Genomic DNA, 16,751 nt, shown 5'->3' on the forward strand with positions numbered 1-16,751 from the left:
CTTATGATATATTTCTGGGAGGGGTGGAACCACATGTAACCATAAGAAACTATCAGTCTTGAAGCAAAAGTAGCAGAAACTTACAAAGGACACTCTTTTCTGTCAGGCACTGATGTTGGGAACTATAATTCCCACAATACCAAGCCAACAATCCTCAATTATCTAAATGCCACCTGGCTGGAGAAAATGAATCTCACTCTTGATCACACATGCCCCCTTTTTTAAAAAAAGTATAAAATATGGCTCAGATGACAGAATTGTTGGTTTCATAATTCGCTGAATAACCATTTCCACAAAGTACAGATAAAGGATTCCACATCAACTTGTAGACTAATAATAATACCAAGAGGAATACCACAAGGCTCCAGCTGTCCAATCTTTTTATTAACAACTTGGACCCAGATGATTATCATATTTCCAGATGACCCAAACTAGAAGTGGTTAACAATTGAGAAGAGGAAGAGAAAAGACCTAGTCAGACTTGAACAATGGGCCAAAACAAACAAGACATAATTTAATTGGGAGATTTCCGAAATCCAAAAGCTAGGGAGTGATAAGAAAAGGTGTAAGTATAGGATGGGGAGCACCTGGCTTGGTAGTAGTCTATTTGAAAAAAATATTTAGGTGTTCTATAGAAGATTACAAGTTGAACAAGCCAATAGTTGTAATGAGGCTGCTAAGAAAGCAAACGCTATTTTGGGATAGATTAACACAGAGTCCAGAAGCAAAGAATAGAGCACAGGAAGAAATTGTCCCAATCTGCTCTGCTTTGCTTAGATAACATTGAAATAGCTTGTTGTTCTTGGCACTGTGGTCTAAAAAGGATTTTCAACAAATGAGGGGATTCAGAAAAGGGCAACCAAAATGGTGAGAGAATGAGAAATCAGGTTCTGCAAGGAACTACCTACATATGTTTGCCTGCAGAAGAGAAGACTGAGGAGAGGATTGTCATACTGAGGAAGAAGTAGAATTGTTGCTGTTGGCCTAGGGGACAACGATCGGAACCAACGGCTTCAACCTCACAGATTCAGGCTACATAATTAGGAGGAGTTTCCTACCGTCAGCCAGCAGAACAGCCCATTTCATGGACTGGTATATTCTCCTTTAGAGAAGCAGTCTGAGCATCCATTTGTGCAAAGTGCTTCAGCAGCAAGGCAGAATAAAATAACCTCTGAAGTCCTTTTCAATTCTATCATTCAAACTTTCAGATTATAGAACAAGAACTGCTGGATTTGCTCTGGGCTATAATTTCTGTAAGGAAAGGACATAAAATCACCTAGAGTTCTCTGAAGTTTGCAATCGATTGGACAGAATTTATTTCTGAATTGCTTGATTTATATGGGGATGGAAGGCAGTGAGTTCCGCTCTTAACTGAAAGATAGATGTGGTCCCCACTGCTCCATAGGGCAATCGTGTGGGATTTCACACAGGATATATTTTCCTCCCACGTTACTCATGTAGTATGTTCATGAAAATACTTAGCAGAGATACCTAAAAAAGCTGAGGCATGGTATAATATTTACTATTCTCTTCCAGTAAATCCCAAATGAAACAATAGATTTAGGTATTTTAGTGACCAGCTGGATTAAGCCAAATTATGTAACCTGGTGAAAGGTACACAGCCTAAGGGGCATTCTGGGATTTATCCCCATACCTAAAATCTAAATAATGCCTGTCAAGCAAAATAGTTTTTTCCACCTTCACCTGTTTTACCATTTATACACTCTTCTGCAAAATAAGGATTTGTCCTATTAAAAATCCACAGGTAACTTCTAGAACAGGCTACTGCTCTTGAAAGAGCTGAGAAGTTTCATTCAGTCCACTTAGTTGTGAATTGTTACTGTCTTCAAAATCCATGTTTTACAAGTCCTAAAATAGCTAAAATTTTAATTCCATGATGAAAATCTAGGTTCCAATGGTTACTTTTAAAATCCTAGTAGGACTATGTAGAGATCTGCCTTTGAAGCATGGCCTGGAATGTGTGTGGGTGTGCATGTTAGGCCAGTCAGAATTTCCTTAAATCAAAAGGATATTTTACTGGGATTGTATGTCTGCCAGTGTGTGTGCCCGTGGAAAGACACAGTTTCTTTAAGTAGCTGCTGACAGGTGCAATGTGTATTCCAAATCACCTTTTCTTTGTTAAATCCAGAAATTAGCACAGCTCTAAATTCTTCATTTTGTGGGACCATGACTTTATACATGCACCTTTTTACTACATCATCCTGTCTGGACATCTATTTGTTTTATAATCACATCAAATATATTGAAAGGGTGCCTTCATTGGCTGACATTAGACTGGCATCACCAAAAACAGATTTTCTCTAATGGCAACAAGAATAGGTTAGAAATGGGGTACATTTTAACCAGTTGTCAGCAACTGAAAACATCAGACAAGATTTTGATTCCGCAGGGTAAATGCAGTTGTTGCTTTCCATCCTCTTTCTCTACTAATTCCTTTGCCTGCCTAATTTTCTCCCTAATCTATTATATCAGGGCTCTTCAACCAGTGGTACGGGTACCACCTGTGATGCGTTGGCACCTGGCAGGTGGTACACGACCATCCTAGAAAAGTGGTAGCGAGGGAGGGGAATGAGCTGAACCGGTGGCAGCACCGCACAAGCCTGAGCGAGACACAGCTGGAGCTGCAGGGCTGTCAGGGCTCAGCGGAAGCGCCAGGATCAGCGCCATGCTCCAGCTGGAGCTCGGCGCTGATCCTGGTGCTTCTGCTGAGCCCAGAAGAAGCACCAATCAGCTGGAATGTTGCAGCAGTACCAGGTCTTGTGATTTACATTCAGATGCTTGGCAACTGATTCATATTTATGACAGTCACAGTGTCCCATGGTCATGTAAAGTGACCAAAATCTGCTGCAACCACCCAGAAGAGGGGAGGAAATAAAAACCAAACACCTCCCCCACCTCAACAAAAATGCTCACAACAATGAAAACCTCGGACATGAGGAAGAGCGCCACTGGACGGGCAGGCTCGGCTGTGGCTTGGGGGGCACTTTTTCCAGTGCCATTGTAACTTCAAACAGTCACTAAACAAACTGTTGTAAGTCGAGGACTACCTGTACTTCATCACTTTTTTCCTCTTTTTTGGTCATCACGTTTTTGACACCTTGGTAGGCAACTGGTGGTACTCGGATGTTGCCATATCCTAAAAGTGGTACAATGGGTGAAAAGGTTGAAAAGCCCTGTATTATATGGCCAAACTAAAATTTTACTTGCTTCTGAAGTCAAGGCAGGTCCAGCATTTACAGGTTGTTCTGCTATATTTAATGGAACACTTAAGATTACCCAGTTTACTGTTGACGTCCTTCATCTGGAAGGTCTGCCCATGCAGTCATGAAGGATTCCCAAAATGTGTGTGAAATTCTGCGCAACACTTTCTACTTAATTCCCCCCCTTATCCTCAAACAAAGAGCCATGAATAATATGCATGATTTCTCTAGCAGATTAAAACTGCCCTCATCTACATAGCAACCACCCAGTGATTAGTAGATGTTGCACCAAGATTATGTGCCTGCTTGAAGTCTCCTATCTTCCTATGCAAGCTGTTGTAGTTTAGTAATAAATTTAGGATTAATTCAGCCCAAAGAGTACAGGACAGTTTTATTATTCCTACAACTTCAACAAAAAAGTAATCCATGTCTAAAAGACACCTGCATATGAAATATTTTGATGGACACTAGTCTGCCAAATAGGTATAATTGGAAATGTATTTTAAGTACTAAGTCTTTAAGAATTGTCCAACACCATCTGTAAAGTTACTATTACTGGCTGTGATTAGATATTCACGTATATGGTTTAATAGTTTAAATTAAACAAGACATGGTTTAATGAACTACAACTGAAGGGGTGAGAGAATATACACTATACTAAACAAATCCTATTATGGTTTAGTGAAATAGGTGAATCACAGTCTGTATAGCATATGGAAGGGCACACCAAGGTATCTAGTAAGCCAATGAAGTGTTTTCCTGCTGTTGGAAGACTAGGAAGCGCTGTAAAAAGTTCTACTAGTATTAGGGGAGATTCTACCCAAAGCCACCTATGTTTTCATTAAGTGTTTGCGTTTTTACGTCCTTCACTTCTTTTCCAACTACTTCTGTTCAGGGTAGAACAAATTTCATCCAAGACCTCAGTCAGAATCAGGATTTGGATCTGAGTTCAGCCAAGTGGTTTCTTAACAGTGGTGATTTAAAAGTTTGCGAACTTTTGAAAGTTCAATATTTCTGCATAATATGACCTAAAGCAGTGGTTCTCAAACTTTTCTTCACCACGGGCCCCTTTAAATACCTTTAGTGACCACAGACCATGGGCACAGACCCCAAGACTTAACTCATAACATTTCTTCAGGCCTTCACAGAGCCCCTGTGATATTGCACCACCCACGGGGTCCACGGCCACAGGTTGAGAGCCGCTGACCTAAAGGATAATCTCTTCTCCACACAATTCCTAAAACTAGATAAAGACAACCAACTTAAACAAATGAGTCAAAAGGATTGTACTTATTCATTTCTGGGTAAATTATTATGATATTTGGCCACCATAAAGTGGCCTAGTAGCAGGCAAAATTATGAGGAGACGGTGTTTTTTCCTAAAAATAAATATAAAATTTAAAAAAAATAATTTAGTCAAATTATACCATTGCTAATATATAAAAAAGGCAAACTAACTACATGTTTTCTGCACCATTCTCATTGCATCATCCCCAAATAAAATCCTCAAATGCCTTAAAGAGCTAAGCTAGCTCTGTTAAAAAGGAGTGTAGAAAGAATTATCTCTAGAGCTAGCCACAAAGCCCAGGGCTTGGCAGTAACTCAATCCCTGAATAAAATGGCAGGTCCTTTTAGGAAAATGAGACCATGTTTTCTAAAAAGCCCGCAAAATGTGTATATTTCTAATAGCTGCCCTGTGTCAAGTTTTAAGTTCTGATGAGTCGACTGGCAGATTGAACTAGCTATACAATACTAAAAAGCATTTGGCAAGATCTGCAAATAAGTCTTCTGTTGTGCTTGTAATTAATTCATAAGTACCACTTTGTTTTCTGCTTGAATAATTTGCAAAAAAAAGAGATAGCATAACATTACAGCAGTAAATGTTCTATCAATTACAGGGATAAAGTAGTTATAACACAGAGGATGTTCAGATGACAAAGTGTTGGGACTTTTCTTGGAGTCATGCTTACAGAATACAGAACTTTGTCTTTCCCAGGACATAGTGAAATATAGTTCACTGTGTTCTGGGAAAGACATAGTAAACTGAGGATAGTTCTACTAAAAGGAGAGCCAGTGACAGTGGAACGAAGAGCCAGCAAACAGACTGTAATTCCTCTCTGGATAAGAGGAGGACTTGAGATTGCCCACAAGAGCGCCACTCAATTCCTCCTCATGAAGAGACAGGGGTCTCTGGTGGATTTACAGCTCTGGGAAATGAGAGAATAGCCATCTTTCTCAAACTTCAGTTGGTATCTTTGAAAGGACACTAAGTTCACATATTTCCTTTTCTCAGGTTATGTTTTTTTTCTCATAGAACACCCAGAACGGAGTTCCGGCACCTTTTTTGGATGGAACCTTGTAGGGTAGGCAAGGTGGGTTGTATAACATGTGTGAGTTCCGGCACCTTTTTCTTTTACAAAAAAAGCACTGCCTTTGCTAATCATTTTTGGAAATTGTTAACTGCTTTGCAGCTGTTAGGAACCTTTGGTTCAACAAGTTTTACAGCACCGAATGAGTTTCCCTCAAATCTTAGTGAAAGAAGTTTTAAATACAAGTTTAAAGGCTTGTATGGATGTTTAGTGAACAATTTTAAAAGAATCAATGGTCACACCTCCTCAGTTAGAGCTCTATAAAGCTAGAATAGCCAAAGAAGAAACATATTTGACAAGTTTATTTCTTTTAAAACTTAGTGCAATTAAAAGTACAGAACATTCTTGTTCTTTCTTTTGTCTACCAAAAAGTTTTAGCCTACCAGAAAGTTTCATGCACCAATCAGTTATGTCCACTTAATGTTGGCTGTCTTGTATTTTTTCCCTTCTACCGAATGGGTATGGATTTGGGTTATTGATGATTGACAGTTCCTTTGTGGATTTATGAACCCACATAATCACAACAGGGATAGCTCACCAATCAATTATCTCTGCAGTGGGCAAATACTTTTTAAGACATATTTTAACACTAGTGGCAGGCAGGAACAGGTGCCACTCAGGAAATATAAATAAGGGTACATAGCCTTTTGAAACTTCAGTCTCCCCCAACAAGCACTGTTTGGAACCAGACAAGGTTTTATATTAAATGGGGAGAAAAAATACTTTATAAAGTTAAGAGAACAAAGAGCCAAATACAGAGGGGTTTGCCAAACAAAAGACTGTTTAATTGCATGATTTGACAAAGCAATCTCTGATAGTTTTAGAGAGAATGAATTAAACAGAATAGCAAGTCACATTTGCAAAACCCTGAAAATGCAAATAGCTTTGATTGTCTGGTCTATTGAAAAATAACCATGCAATCACAGAACCAGTTTCCAAATTCTGTTTTGGTAAAGGACTATATAGAGAAGTGGTATTCCAGTAATAACAAAACTAAATACGCTGGCTTCACATAAGTGTACATGAGAAGAGGCATTTAAAATTTTTTCACACTTATTAAATCTTAACAAAGAGCACAGCTGGATTTCATCTTTAAAAACAACTTGTCAATATACCGTACATGAATTCTGCCAAGTCTCCTCTGTGATGTCTTTCAGTAAAGAAAACAAACAGAGTACCCTTAAAGGCAACAATTAAAAAGTATGATTAATAGAAGATATTCTCCTTCTCTTATGCTGGAATACCATTCTAATGTCTTACAATTTTAGAGCACAGCAGTTTTCCCCAGTGATTTAATTACTATCGCAGGAAAATGTAGTCATTACAAAATGAAGAATTCCAGGATTCAGCATAATGACTCTAGTTTTAGACAAAAATCATTGGTGGTGACTTCAACAATACCTACAAACTACTGAATAAACCATCTACCCTCTGAGCTTGGTTGGTTTCTCGCAGACATTTCATTACCCAAATTAGTACCGATGAAGCTACCTAGTTTGGGTAATGAAACATCTGAAATAAGCAGGCATATACATAGAATGAAGGCTACTGCTAAGCTTGTAAGCTGCCCTGAGTCTTCGGAGAAGGGCGGGATATAAATGGAATTAAAATAAATAAAAAAATAAATAAAAAAAACAACAGCCAAGCTCAGAGAGCACCGAGGAGCCCTCATTTCAAACCTGAGTTACAAATACTCTCCTTTATTGGTAAACCATATATAATAACAATGTGATCAGCTCTAGATGTGGATGAGTGAAACTACTATATGGGACAGATATAAAAAAGCAAAAAAGGGAAACAGGTACCTTGTCTTAGCTAATTCTGCAGAAAACTCCTTCAATTCTAGAAGTCAAATTTGCTCTTATCATAAGAAGTGTTATCCATGCTACCAGGCCACGTAACACTAAAACAAGAAGCTTTTACAACAGGGGCTGTCCTCCAATTCTCAACAACCCTCCATGGTAATATATAGACATGTGTAGCTGAATGCAACCAAAGGCCCTCTTACAAAGAGACACGTATATGTTGCATCGACAGATCAATAAAGTCCATGTTGCAAAACCAGCATCGAAAACAGATTCAATTTTAGAGCAGCAATACATTCTCAAGATTCTTGCATGGCCAGATGGCTATTGAAGCATAAAATTAGATTTAGAACTTGGGAGCCCAAAGAATGACAGCTTTCTATCTGCAGCAGTGTTCTGTCCCCAGAGCCAGGACAAGCAGTGATGCATTCGCAAAAGGTGTCTATAAATATTGTGTCTGTCTGTCTGTCTGTCTGTCTGTCTGTCTGTCTGTCTATCTATCTATCTATCTATCTATCTATCTATCTATCTATCTATCTATCTATCTATCTATCAAATTGTAGCCAAGATCCAATAAGCTTCTCCACGAAGCTGCCTTTGATAAACTTCCCTTCCAAGAGGTAGCCTTGTATATTTACCATGGAACACATAATTTAAAGAAATTTTAAAAACATTATCTCACCATATACTAGCTAGACATGAAGCAAAAATATTATTAAAGGGGTTCTTAAGTCTACCTTGCATGCAATCAGTCCAAAAAGCCAATCCCCAAACTAACATAGCCATTCTTTTATTCTAGGTAATAAAGGCACAAACACTTGAAAAGAGACTCATCAGAGTCACCACACACAAAATAAAGTCATGGCTAAGTGCAATTACTTATCACTTTATATGTTTTACTCGTACACATATAAGGTCATTTTAAAAAATGTCTACAAAAAAAAGCAGATTACCTGGACAAATCCACCTTTCCTAGGGAATGATTTTCATAAAAATCCATTAGTTTTTTTTCTTCAACAAGGCATTAAGAGGTGCCTCTCTGATATCCACGGAATAAGCCTGCACATCAGGGCCTACCAGAACCTCAGTCTCAAAGCTCAGCAAAATCTTAAATCAACAGCATTCAAAGCAATTAACACAAAGTAATGATGCCCCAATTAAGGCAGCTCTCTCATTGCCCAGCCCTTGTCCTCATCTTCAAAGAAGAAGGAGAAAAAAAAATATATGTACAGCCCTTCATTAAGTTTCTGCACTAGATAAATCAGTCAGAGGGACAGCCCTGGGGAAGGTGAAGGCTTGCACTGGAGCCACCTCTGTGGACATTACTCCCCCCCCCCTCTTTTTTGGAAGGTGGGGACCTTAAGCTCCTCCCAAGACACAAGTGATTATTCATCACACTCAACATTTAAAGAGGCAGTGGTGGAGAAATGGGGGGGGGAAATGAGGAACCTCTCAGCATGGGTGTCAAGTTTCAAAGGCAAGCTCTTCTCAGTCATGACTTCAAGTGGAAAGAGCCATGCAAAATCCAAAAAAGCAACCAGACTGCTTTGGCCAAGTCAATCCAGAACATTATAAGGCAGAGAATAAAGAATGTCACTTAAATTCATGTCTCCCTGCTGTCTCTTCTGCCTTGGGGGGGGGAGGCACTGTCCCAGGCATTGCGTTCAAACGTACTGATGAATTTGTTTGCAAATCCAATCCTGATCTAGCCAAAATTGAACACCTATTCCCCCATCGGATTCTACTAAAGACCGCTGCGCTTAACACTCTCTCTTCCTTCTTGAATCTCAAGACGGGCCGGAGTGTTTATCCTTAGCCGGATCGTTTCCTAACAGTGATCAGGTGGACGAACATCAACAGAACACACACACACACAGACACACAACACACTTGTTCAGCCGGCAACCTCTTACAAGCGCTCGATCGCCAGGTTCGAACTCCTCCGACAGGTGCCCTCCAGTAGGATCTCAATGCTGCTAAAGTTACACGGCAGCTATGTATTATGGGCCTTGTAGTCCGACGCTGAGGGAAGACCCTAGTTAAGGGACGCCCATTCCAGCAAGTAAGACAACCTGATTTCTGGGAAACGAGCCACGAAGAATCGATGCACCACCCGCTACTGGAAATATTTGGGAGAGGCAACGTGCGGGTGTAGGTTGTGTAAAAATGGAGCTGGGACACAAACTCATACAGGTGTTAGGCGCAGGTGTCGCAAGTAAACGGAACCTACGCAGTCTTGCCTTAACCTCCACACAGACGGGCGAGATTACGGTCGCTTTGGGGATAATTTCGGGAATCGAATCTGTTCGCCTGTAATTGCACAAACTTATAAAGTGGCTCGACTGCCACTTTATAAAACGCGCTTCAAATAGCGTCCCGAGACTGAATCTTAACCAGATCAAGCCAAGATCCGCTGTGAAGGTTTACGAAGGGGCGAGGAGGAACCGGCGCGGCTGCTCGGGACGGGTCCCCAACCCTCCAACGACTCCGATCGCTTCGCCCCCTCCACCATTAATAACAGCAATCAAGAGTCTGAAAAAGGAACACAAATCCCACGGGGGGGGAGGGGGCGGAGTGTGGGTCAGGGGTAGGCACACCGGTCGAACCTGCCCAGACTCACCCCCCTTTTCCTCTCCTTCCAGTCTACCCAGCTTGATCACTTACTTGTCGTATTCTTGTGTCATGTCTGGCAGTCAGTGGGTGGCAGAACTGGCCTGGCTGGTTGGGACGGAAACTTGCTGCGGCCCAGGCGAGTTAGGGAGGGGATGAGGAAGAGCAAAGAAGAGCAGCGAAAGAAAAGATCGCACGCAGATCGCCGCACAAACGGGTTTTGTCGGCTTTTCTCGCTCGCTCAGGTGGCTCCCGGGAGTCGCAGGTGGATTCGCAACTGCGCCTCGCTTCCCATTGGCTGGAGCCGAGAGGCTGGTGCTCGGCTGGGACGGAACCAGCGCGAAGCCGCGCCCCGGCGGCGCGTCCGATTGGAGGATGGCAGAGAAGAGGGCGGGGCCAAACGGTGTCGCCGAGTTCCAAATGGAACTGGGAGGTTAGACGTGTTGTGTTCCTTGTTGCGCTGCGCCGGCGGCGGATCGCATCGGATCCCGCGGAGGTTCTGTGAACAACGCAGCGTTGTTGTGACGCTGCTTCTACGCCGTGGTTCAGGCTCCCCCTCGAAGCTCCTCGGTGCCGCCCAGAGGAAGAAAGGGCCAAATTATGTGAACGCCTCCCCGCGGAGTTGAGAGAGACGCCGGGGTTGCGTTGTTTAAATCCTGGCTGTGGTTAAGAGACGCAAGGACGGAATGAGGATTTAAGGGTATCTTAAGTGTGTCACTGACGGTGATTCCGACGGGCGGGGGCGGGGATTTCTGGGTCCGTGTGTTTGTTTGTTTCACTTGCCGGAACTAAATCCAAACCCGTGCCACGATTTCACTTTTGTGTAGAATGCGGGCGCGTTCTACGTATATTTAAATTTCTATTTTTAACCTTTCTGATAGAATAATCGTTGAAACGCGGCTCAAATATCTCGAAGTGTGGCTAAAATCTATATTCTGGGTAATTTTTTTTTTACTCAAAAAAAAAAGCCAATAATGCGACGCAAAATAAACATTGCATATCCTGCAATGGTGCTTTATGCAAATAGTTGACTAATCAAAACAAAAAACCACCCAATGGTAGATGCATGTCTACCAAAGTGTTCCAGAACGAAGATGCTAATTAACCAATTCACTTTGGGTTTGCCTTCCAATTTCTGAAGACTGAGACTAGGCTTTATGACTGGTGACCTCTGAAGGTATACCAAACTGGCAGGAGTAGCCAACACCCCAGAAGACCAAATAAGGATCTAAAAAGATCTTGACAACCTTGAACAATGGGCCCTATCCAACAAAATGTACAAGTACAGATTGGGCAAGACCTGGCTTAAAAACAGTAACTGTGAGAGGGACCTTATAGTCCTAGTGGACGATCACTTAATTGTGAGCCAGCAACATGCAGCAGCAGCAACCAAAAAAGCTAATACAATCCTGAGGCACAGAATCAAGACCACACCTGGAATATTGCAGCCAATTTTGGTCACCATATCACAAAAAAGATCTTGAGAGTTTGGAAAAAATTCAGAGAAGAGCAACTAAGATGATCAAAGGCCTGGAGACTAAAACATATGAAGAACGGCTGCAGGACTTGGCTTTGGCTAGTAGTCTAAAGAAAAGAAGAAATAGGGGAGACATTATAGCAGCATTCCAGTATTTGAGGGGCTGCCACCAAGAAGAGGGGGTCACGTTATTCACCAAAGCACCAGAGGGCAGGACAAGAAACAATGGTTGGAAACTGACCAAAAGAGAGAAGCAACCTGGAATTAAGGAGAAACTTTCTGACAGTGAGGACAACCAGTGGAATAGCTTGCCCCCAGAAATTGTGGGCGCTCCATCACTGGAGATTTTTAAAAAGAAGCTAGACCACAGGTCTGCAACCCCGCGGCTCCGGAGCCACATGAGGCTCTTTCAGCCGTCTCCTGCGGCTCCCAGTCCTCTGCCATGTGCAGTCCAAAAAAAAAAATGGGACTAAAAAAGTTCAACCAATCAATTCAAATATGCAGGTTAGGTGCATATCTCGCCTTGGCTCCACTCTTCAGTCAAACCCTGTTCTGCGCATGTGCACATGTACGTGCATGCGCACACATTTTTTGCGGCTCCCAGTTTTTCCTTTTCTGAGGGAACCGGTTCCGAGTGGCTCTTTCACTGTTTCAGGTTGCTGACCCCTGGGATAGACAGTCACTTGTCTGAGATGGTATAGGTTCTGCTTGAGCAGGGGGCTGGACTAGAAGACCTCCAAGGTCTCTTCCAGCTCCTATCCTATCCTATCCCATCCTATCCTACCCTATTCTACAGGTTCGTGTAGACCCGCTGTAAACAAAATGCTTCATCATACTGATTTCTATCTTAACTTCCCAGTAGAATGGATAAAGAGACTTGCCCAAGGCAAATATTTTGATGAAGTATGGTTTTTGAATTTAGCCATTTGTTTTATCTCTCTGTTTCCTAGTGCTGTACTATGACACTGAAATATGGGTAAGTTTAGTCATTAATAAAGGATGAAAATTGTCACCAAAACATTAAAAGTCACTGCCCTTTGAAAAGATAATTGGACAATTTCTTTCAGTTTTGTTGCTTGTATATTGGCATGCTGGTGTCTTGTATATCAGCTCCATTTTCCCATAATTTAGAGTTGCATTACCAAGCCTCCATAACCAAAAGTTGTAACATTGACATTGACGGAGGAAACATTTAATATTCAAATCACATGTAAATCACAATTCAAAAGTTTAATAATAAAATCAGTAAACGTTACACTCCAATAGTAGAATGGGAAAAATGGAGGAATCAAACAGGAGTTTGAGGGGAAATTGTACATTGTGCAACGTCGCAAAATGGCATGGGGGGAATTTGGTTGTGTAACATGAATCGATAGTGAAAACAAGACAAGATATAAAAAAGTGAATTTGTCAGTTGGAGATCCCAGAATGAATGAAAGTCTTTAGTAACTATTTTTAAGGAAAAGATATATTTGTTTCGATTATATGATTTCAACATGACTCCATTAATATATAGACACGGCAAAGGAATCAACAGAATTCTAAGAACATGATTTATTCATTTGTTTAGAATGAAAGATTGAATTCGTGAAGGATACAATGATGGTGAGAGATTCTAAATGTGGCAAAGATAATCTCTTGCTAATATCAAGAGAGGATTTCAGGAAACAAAAATGTACATGGAAGAAAAAGGAAGCAAACTAGCATAAAAACAGAGCTGAGGGAAGAGAAAATTTGACTTCTGTATGAAAAAATATTGCTAGACAGGTGACTCTCTGCAATGAATAGAAGAAAAAACAAGGAAAAGGGATTTGGAGGTATGTGGGTCAGAATTAAAAGTGTCACAGACTGCATAGAAGTATGGATTGCTACAGGTAATTCTCAATTTATGACCACAATTGAGGCCAGGATTTCTGTTGTAAAACAAACCAGTTGTAAAGGGAATCATCATGTGACCAGACTTGATTTTACATCCAGTTTTACTGTGTTTGTTAAGCAAATCTAATTTCTCCTACTGACTTTGCTTGGTGAGAAGCCAGCTCAGAATGTCACAGATCCCAATCAATTGACCCTGGGATGCTGTTGCAACCATCAATAAATGTGAGCTGGTTGCCAAGTGCCCAAATTGTGACCTTAATGACTGCAGGGGAGGTGCAACAATCATAACGTCAAGGATAGGTCGTATGTCACTTTTTCCAAGGCTGTCATAACTTCAAGCTGTCTTTAAACAAATGGTCGTAAGTCCAGGATTACCTGCACATTAATAGGAAATGTGGGGGAAAAATTGCTTAAAGGAATGATCAAGTGAGGGGAGCTGAGGAGGAGACAAAATGTATAGAGCAGAAATGAGGCCAAAACAAAGATGCAGTCTGATGAGGAGAAAGAGAAAAAGGTGGCTACAAAGAATGTAATAAAACAAGAAACTCTGAAAGTCCAGAGAGGCAGAAAAATGAAGCATGATTTTGACTTTTTATCTTAATAAAAGCTCCATTAAATACATGAATCTTAAAACAGCCAAATGCTAGTCAAAAGATAATAGATAGCAACTAAAATGCCTGTGCAGAGGAGTCTGTGTTTGTCCACTTTATTATATAGAGGTGAGGATTGGGTGTGTCAAAAACATAAAAATAAGTGGAATGAAGTGGGATTGTTAAGAAATGGGTGTGGTGAAACAGGGAGAGACAAGGAAAAATGAGGGAGATGAATTAATGTGGATTGAATTCATAGTGGCCAAGTGTTGTGGTGAAACCACTGGTGTGATTTGGTTAGATTGAGAAAAGGAGCATCAGATTTCAAATCAAAGAAATGAAAAAAAGAATGAATGGGAGAGGAGGAAGAAACAAAAATCAGTATTGATGGAGTTTGAATTGGTTGAAAGGATGTACTGTATGTATGTATACACACACACATGCATGCACGCACGCACACGCACACACAAACTAAGCAGGGGGGAGGTTTATGTGCCGGTTGAAAGAGGAGCGGTTTGAAAACCAAGCTTCCTTAAACAAGCAGCCACCTTTAGTGCCTGCATACCAGGCACTAAGGAATTGGGAAGAGGAACGACATACACGATATGGAGGCAAACAGCGCAAGCACTTACAGAGCGCCTCATTGTATCAAAATCAATATTGCACAAATGTGCAACCACCCTGCATTGTAGAACACAGTGAAGAAGAGAAATAACTATTTAGAACCTCTGGTATAAGAACATGGGCATTGACTAGAGTTATGGCTATAACATAGAGAACTGTCAACAATCCACTTTTGACAACAGACACCCAGAGACAACTACATCCCCCCAAAACGGATGCACGACAACTCAAAGGAATACGGCCAGCCTCAACAAACAGACTGGTGACGCACTCCATGAGCGGAGCACAGAGACATCAACAGTATTTATTTATTTATTTTAATTCCATTTATATCCCGCCCTTCTCCGAAGACTCCGCCATCTCCCCACCCCAGCGTTTAAATGTCATCATCAGGCCGGTGTGTTCCTCCTGCTGCTTCCAGGAGCAATGCGTGGTCTGGCTGTTTCTTTCCTTCCTTTTCGCGGGTGCCTGTATGTGGATCCTTGGTTTTTCGGGTTTTTCCCTGCGTAGAACTAAAGATGTAGGCACAACGTTTCGACGGAATCCCATCCGTCATCATCAGGCTGGTGGCTTTAGCTTCCTTCTTCTGGGAGACAAAAAAAAAACCAAGGATCCATATATATATATATATATATATATATATATGTCTTTTTGTAATCAAACAATTTTTTTGCAGAATTTTTATAAAATCATATTATTGGATAAGTAAAATGCTTTGTCCCTAAAGGATGGCTGCAAGAGAGTAATTAATCCAAGTCATCCAGTGAGACTCATGATGATGGGAAGACTTGAACCTGATTCTTGCAGTCCAACTCATTAGCCTCCCCATTGGCTCTTTGTGGTCTTTATTGTGGTATTTTTCTCACTCATAACAGAAAAAGAATGTCTATTATATTTGTAGGTGGCCATCCAATTAAAAGTTGAAACAGCACCCTTGAAAAATCCAATGGCAAACCCCTCCTCTATTAAATCTAACAAAACGATTCTTAAATGCTACAGTAACTTTAAACTTTAAACTTCTCATACCATAACCGTGCCACCCAAATCTCAATTCATGACCTTCTAATTCCAATTGCCTTTTATTTCTTAGTTACCCACTTTTTCATCAAGGAAATATGGACAAGTCGCCCCAGGTGCAGAGAGGAGAAAGAGGAGAGAAAAAAAATATAAAGAGGGAAGAGAGACAAACAGGGTTAAAAGATCCACTTGTAAAGAAGTGGAATTCTGGGAGAGTTAGGTGATTGTTTTTATACTTCCTTTTCATATTTATTTATTTATTTTATTAGATTTATATACTGCCCCTCTCCCGAAGGACTCGGGGCGGTGTACAGGGCAATTAAAACACAATATATAGCATATAATATACACAAATTAAATTAAACCAAATAGCCCAAGCAATAAAACACGTTCTAAAACTTAAAATTTGGAATTTAAAATCTAAAACCCCAATCCCTCAGTCCAGGCCGGCAAGTTCAAATAACCAAGTCTTCAGGTTACGGCAAAAAGAGCAAAGTTCGGGAGCCATCCGGAGCTCAACAGGAAGCTGGTTCCAGAGGGCAGGCGCGCTCACAGAGAATGCTCTCTCCCTGGGGGCCGCCAGTCGACATTCCCTGACCGACGGCACCCTGAGGAGGCCCTCTCTATGGGAGCGCACAGGACGATGGGAAGTTAATGCCAGCAAAAGGTATTCCTGTAAATAATCCGGGCCCATGCCATTTAGGGCTTTATAGGTCATCACCAGCACCTTGAATCTCACCCGGAAGACAACTGGAAGCCAATGCAGCTCGCGGAGCAGAGGTGTTACCTATCTCCCTCTACTCTCAAAATGCCAAACGTGTGCCTCTAAATTTGTTTGAATTAAACATTCAGAAGAAAGCTACAGCTCCTACATCAACCAGGCTGATTCAGGGGTGATTCCATTCACAGAGCTGCTTTCGGTGAAGTAACACCCTTTTGTTGCACAGACTGGGTGGCTGCAACACATTTGTCTAATGGGCCAAATAACATTGCTGTAATTACACTGGAGTTGAGAAAAGCTGTTTACAGCTCTGGTTTTCAGTCTTTCAATTCCTACTGGTTACTTTCTGTGAAAGCACCTGGGGTCCCACAGTGAGGGAACGAACTCCCTCCCAGGATATTTGTATGGTACACAAGCGTTATAATTGTTTATTGGTTAA

General features: G+C 41.2%; 1 protein-coding gene across 3 annotated transcripts in view; it reads right to left on the bottom strand.

Annotated features, from left to right (window-relative positions):
* Window positions 1–10,292, bottom strand: part of GRHL1 (grainyhead like transcription factor 1) — a 65,379-nt gene extending 55,087 nt beyond the window's left edge. For 2 of the 3 annotated variants that reach the window (XM_083378811.1, XM_083378809.1), the window contains exon 1: window positions 8,349–8,694. In XM_083378811.1, the coding sequence (XP_083234937.1) occupies window positions 8,349–8,395 (47 nt within the window). In that variant the 5' untranslated portion in view covers window positions 8,396–8,694. Of the gene's footprint in view, window positions 1–8,348; window positions 8,695–10,059 lie in introns of those variants that run through there. The other variant, XM_083378810.1, reaches the window with a different exon arrangement.
* Between the last annotated feature and the right edge of the window lie 6,459 nt (window positions 10,293–16,751).

This window comes from Vipera ursinii (genome assembly GCF_947247035.1).
Source record: "Vipera ursinii genome assembly, chromosome: 1".
Taxonomy (NCBI): Eukaryota; Metazoa; Chordata; class Lepidosauria; order Squamata; family Viperidae; genus Vipera; species Vipera ursinii.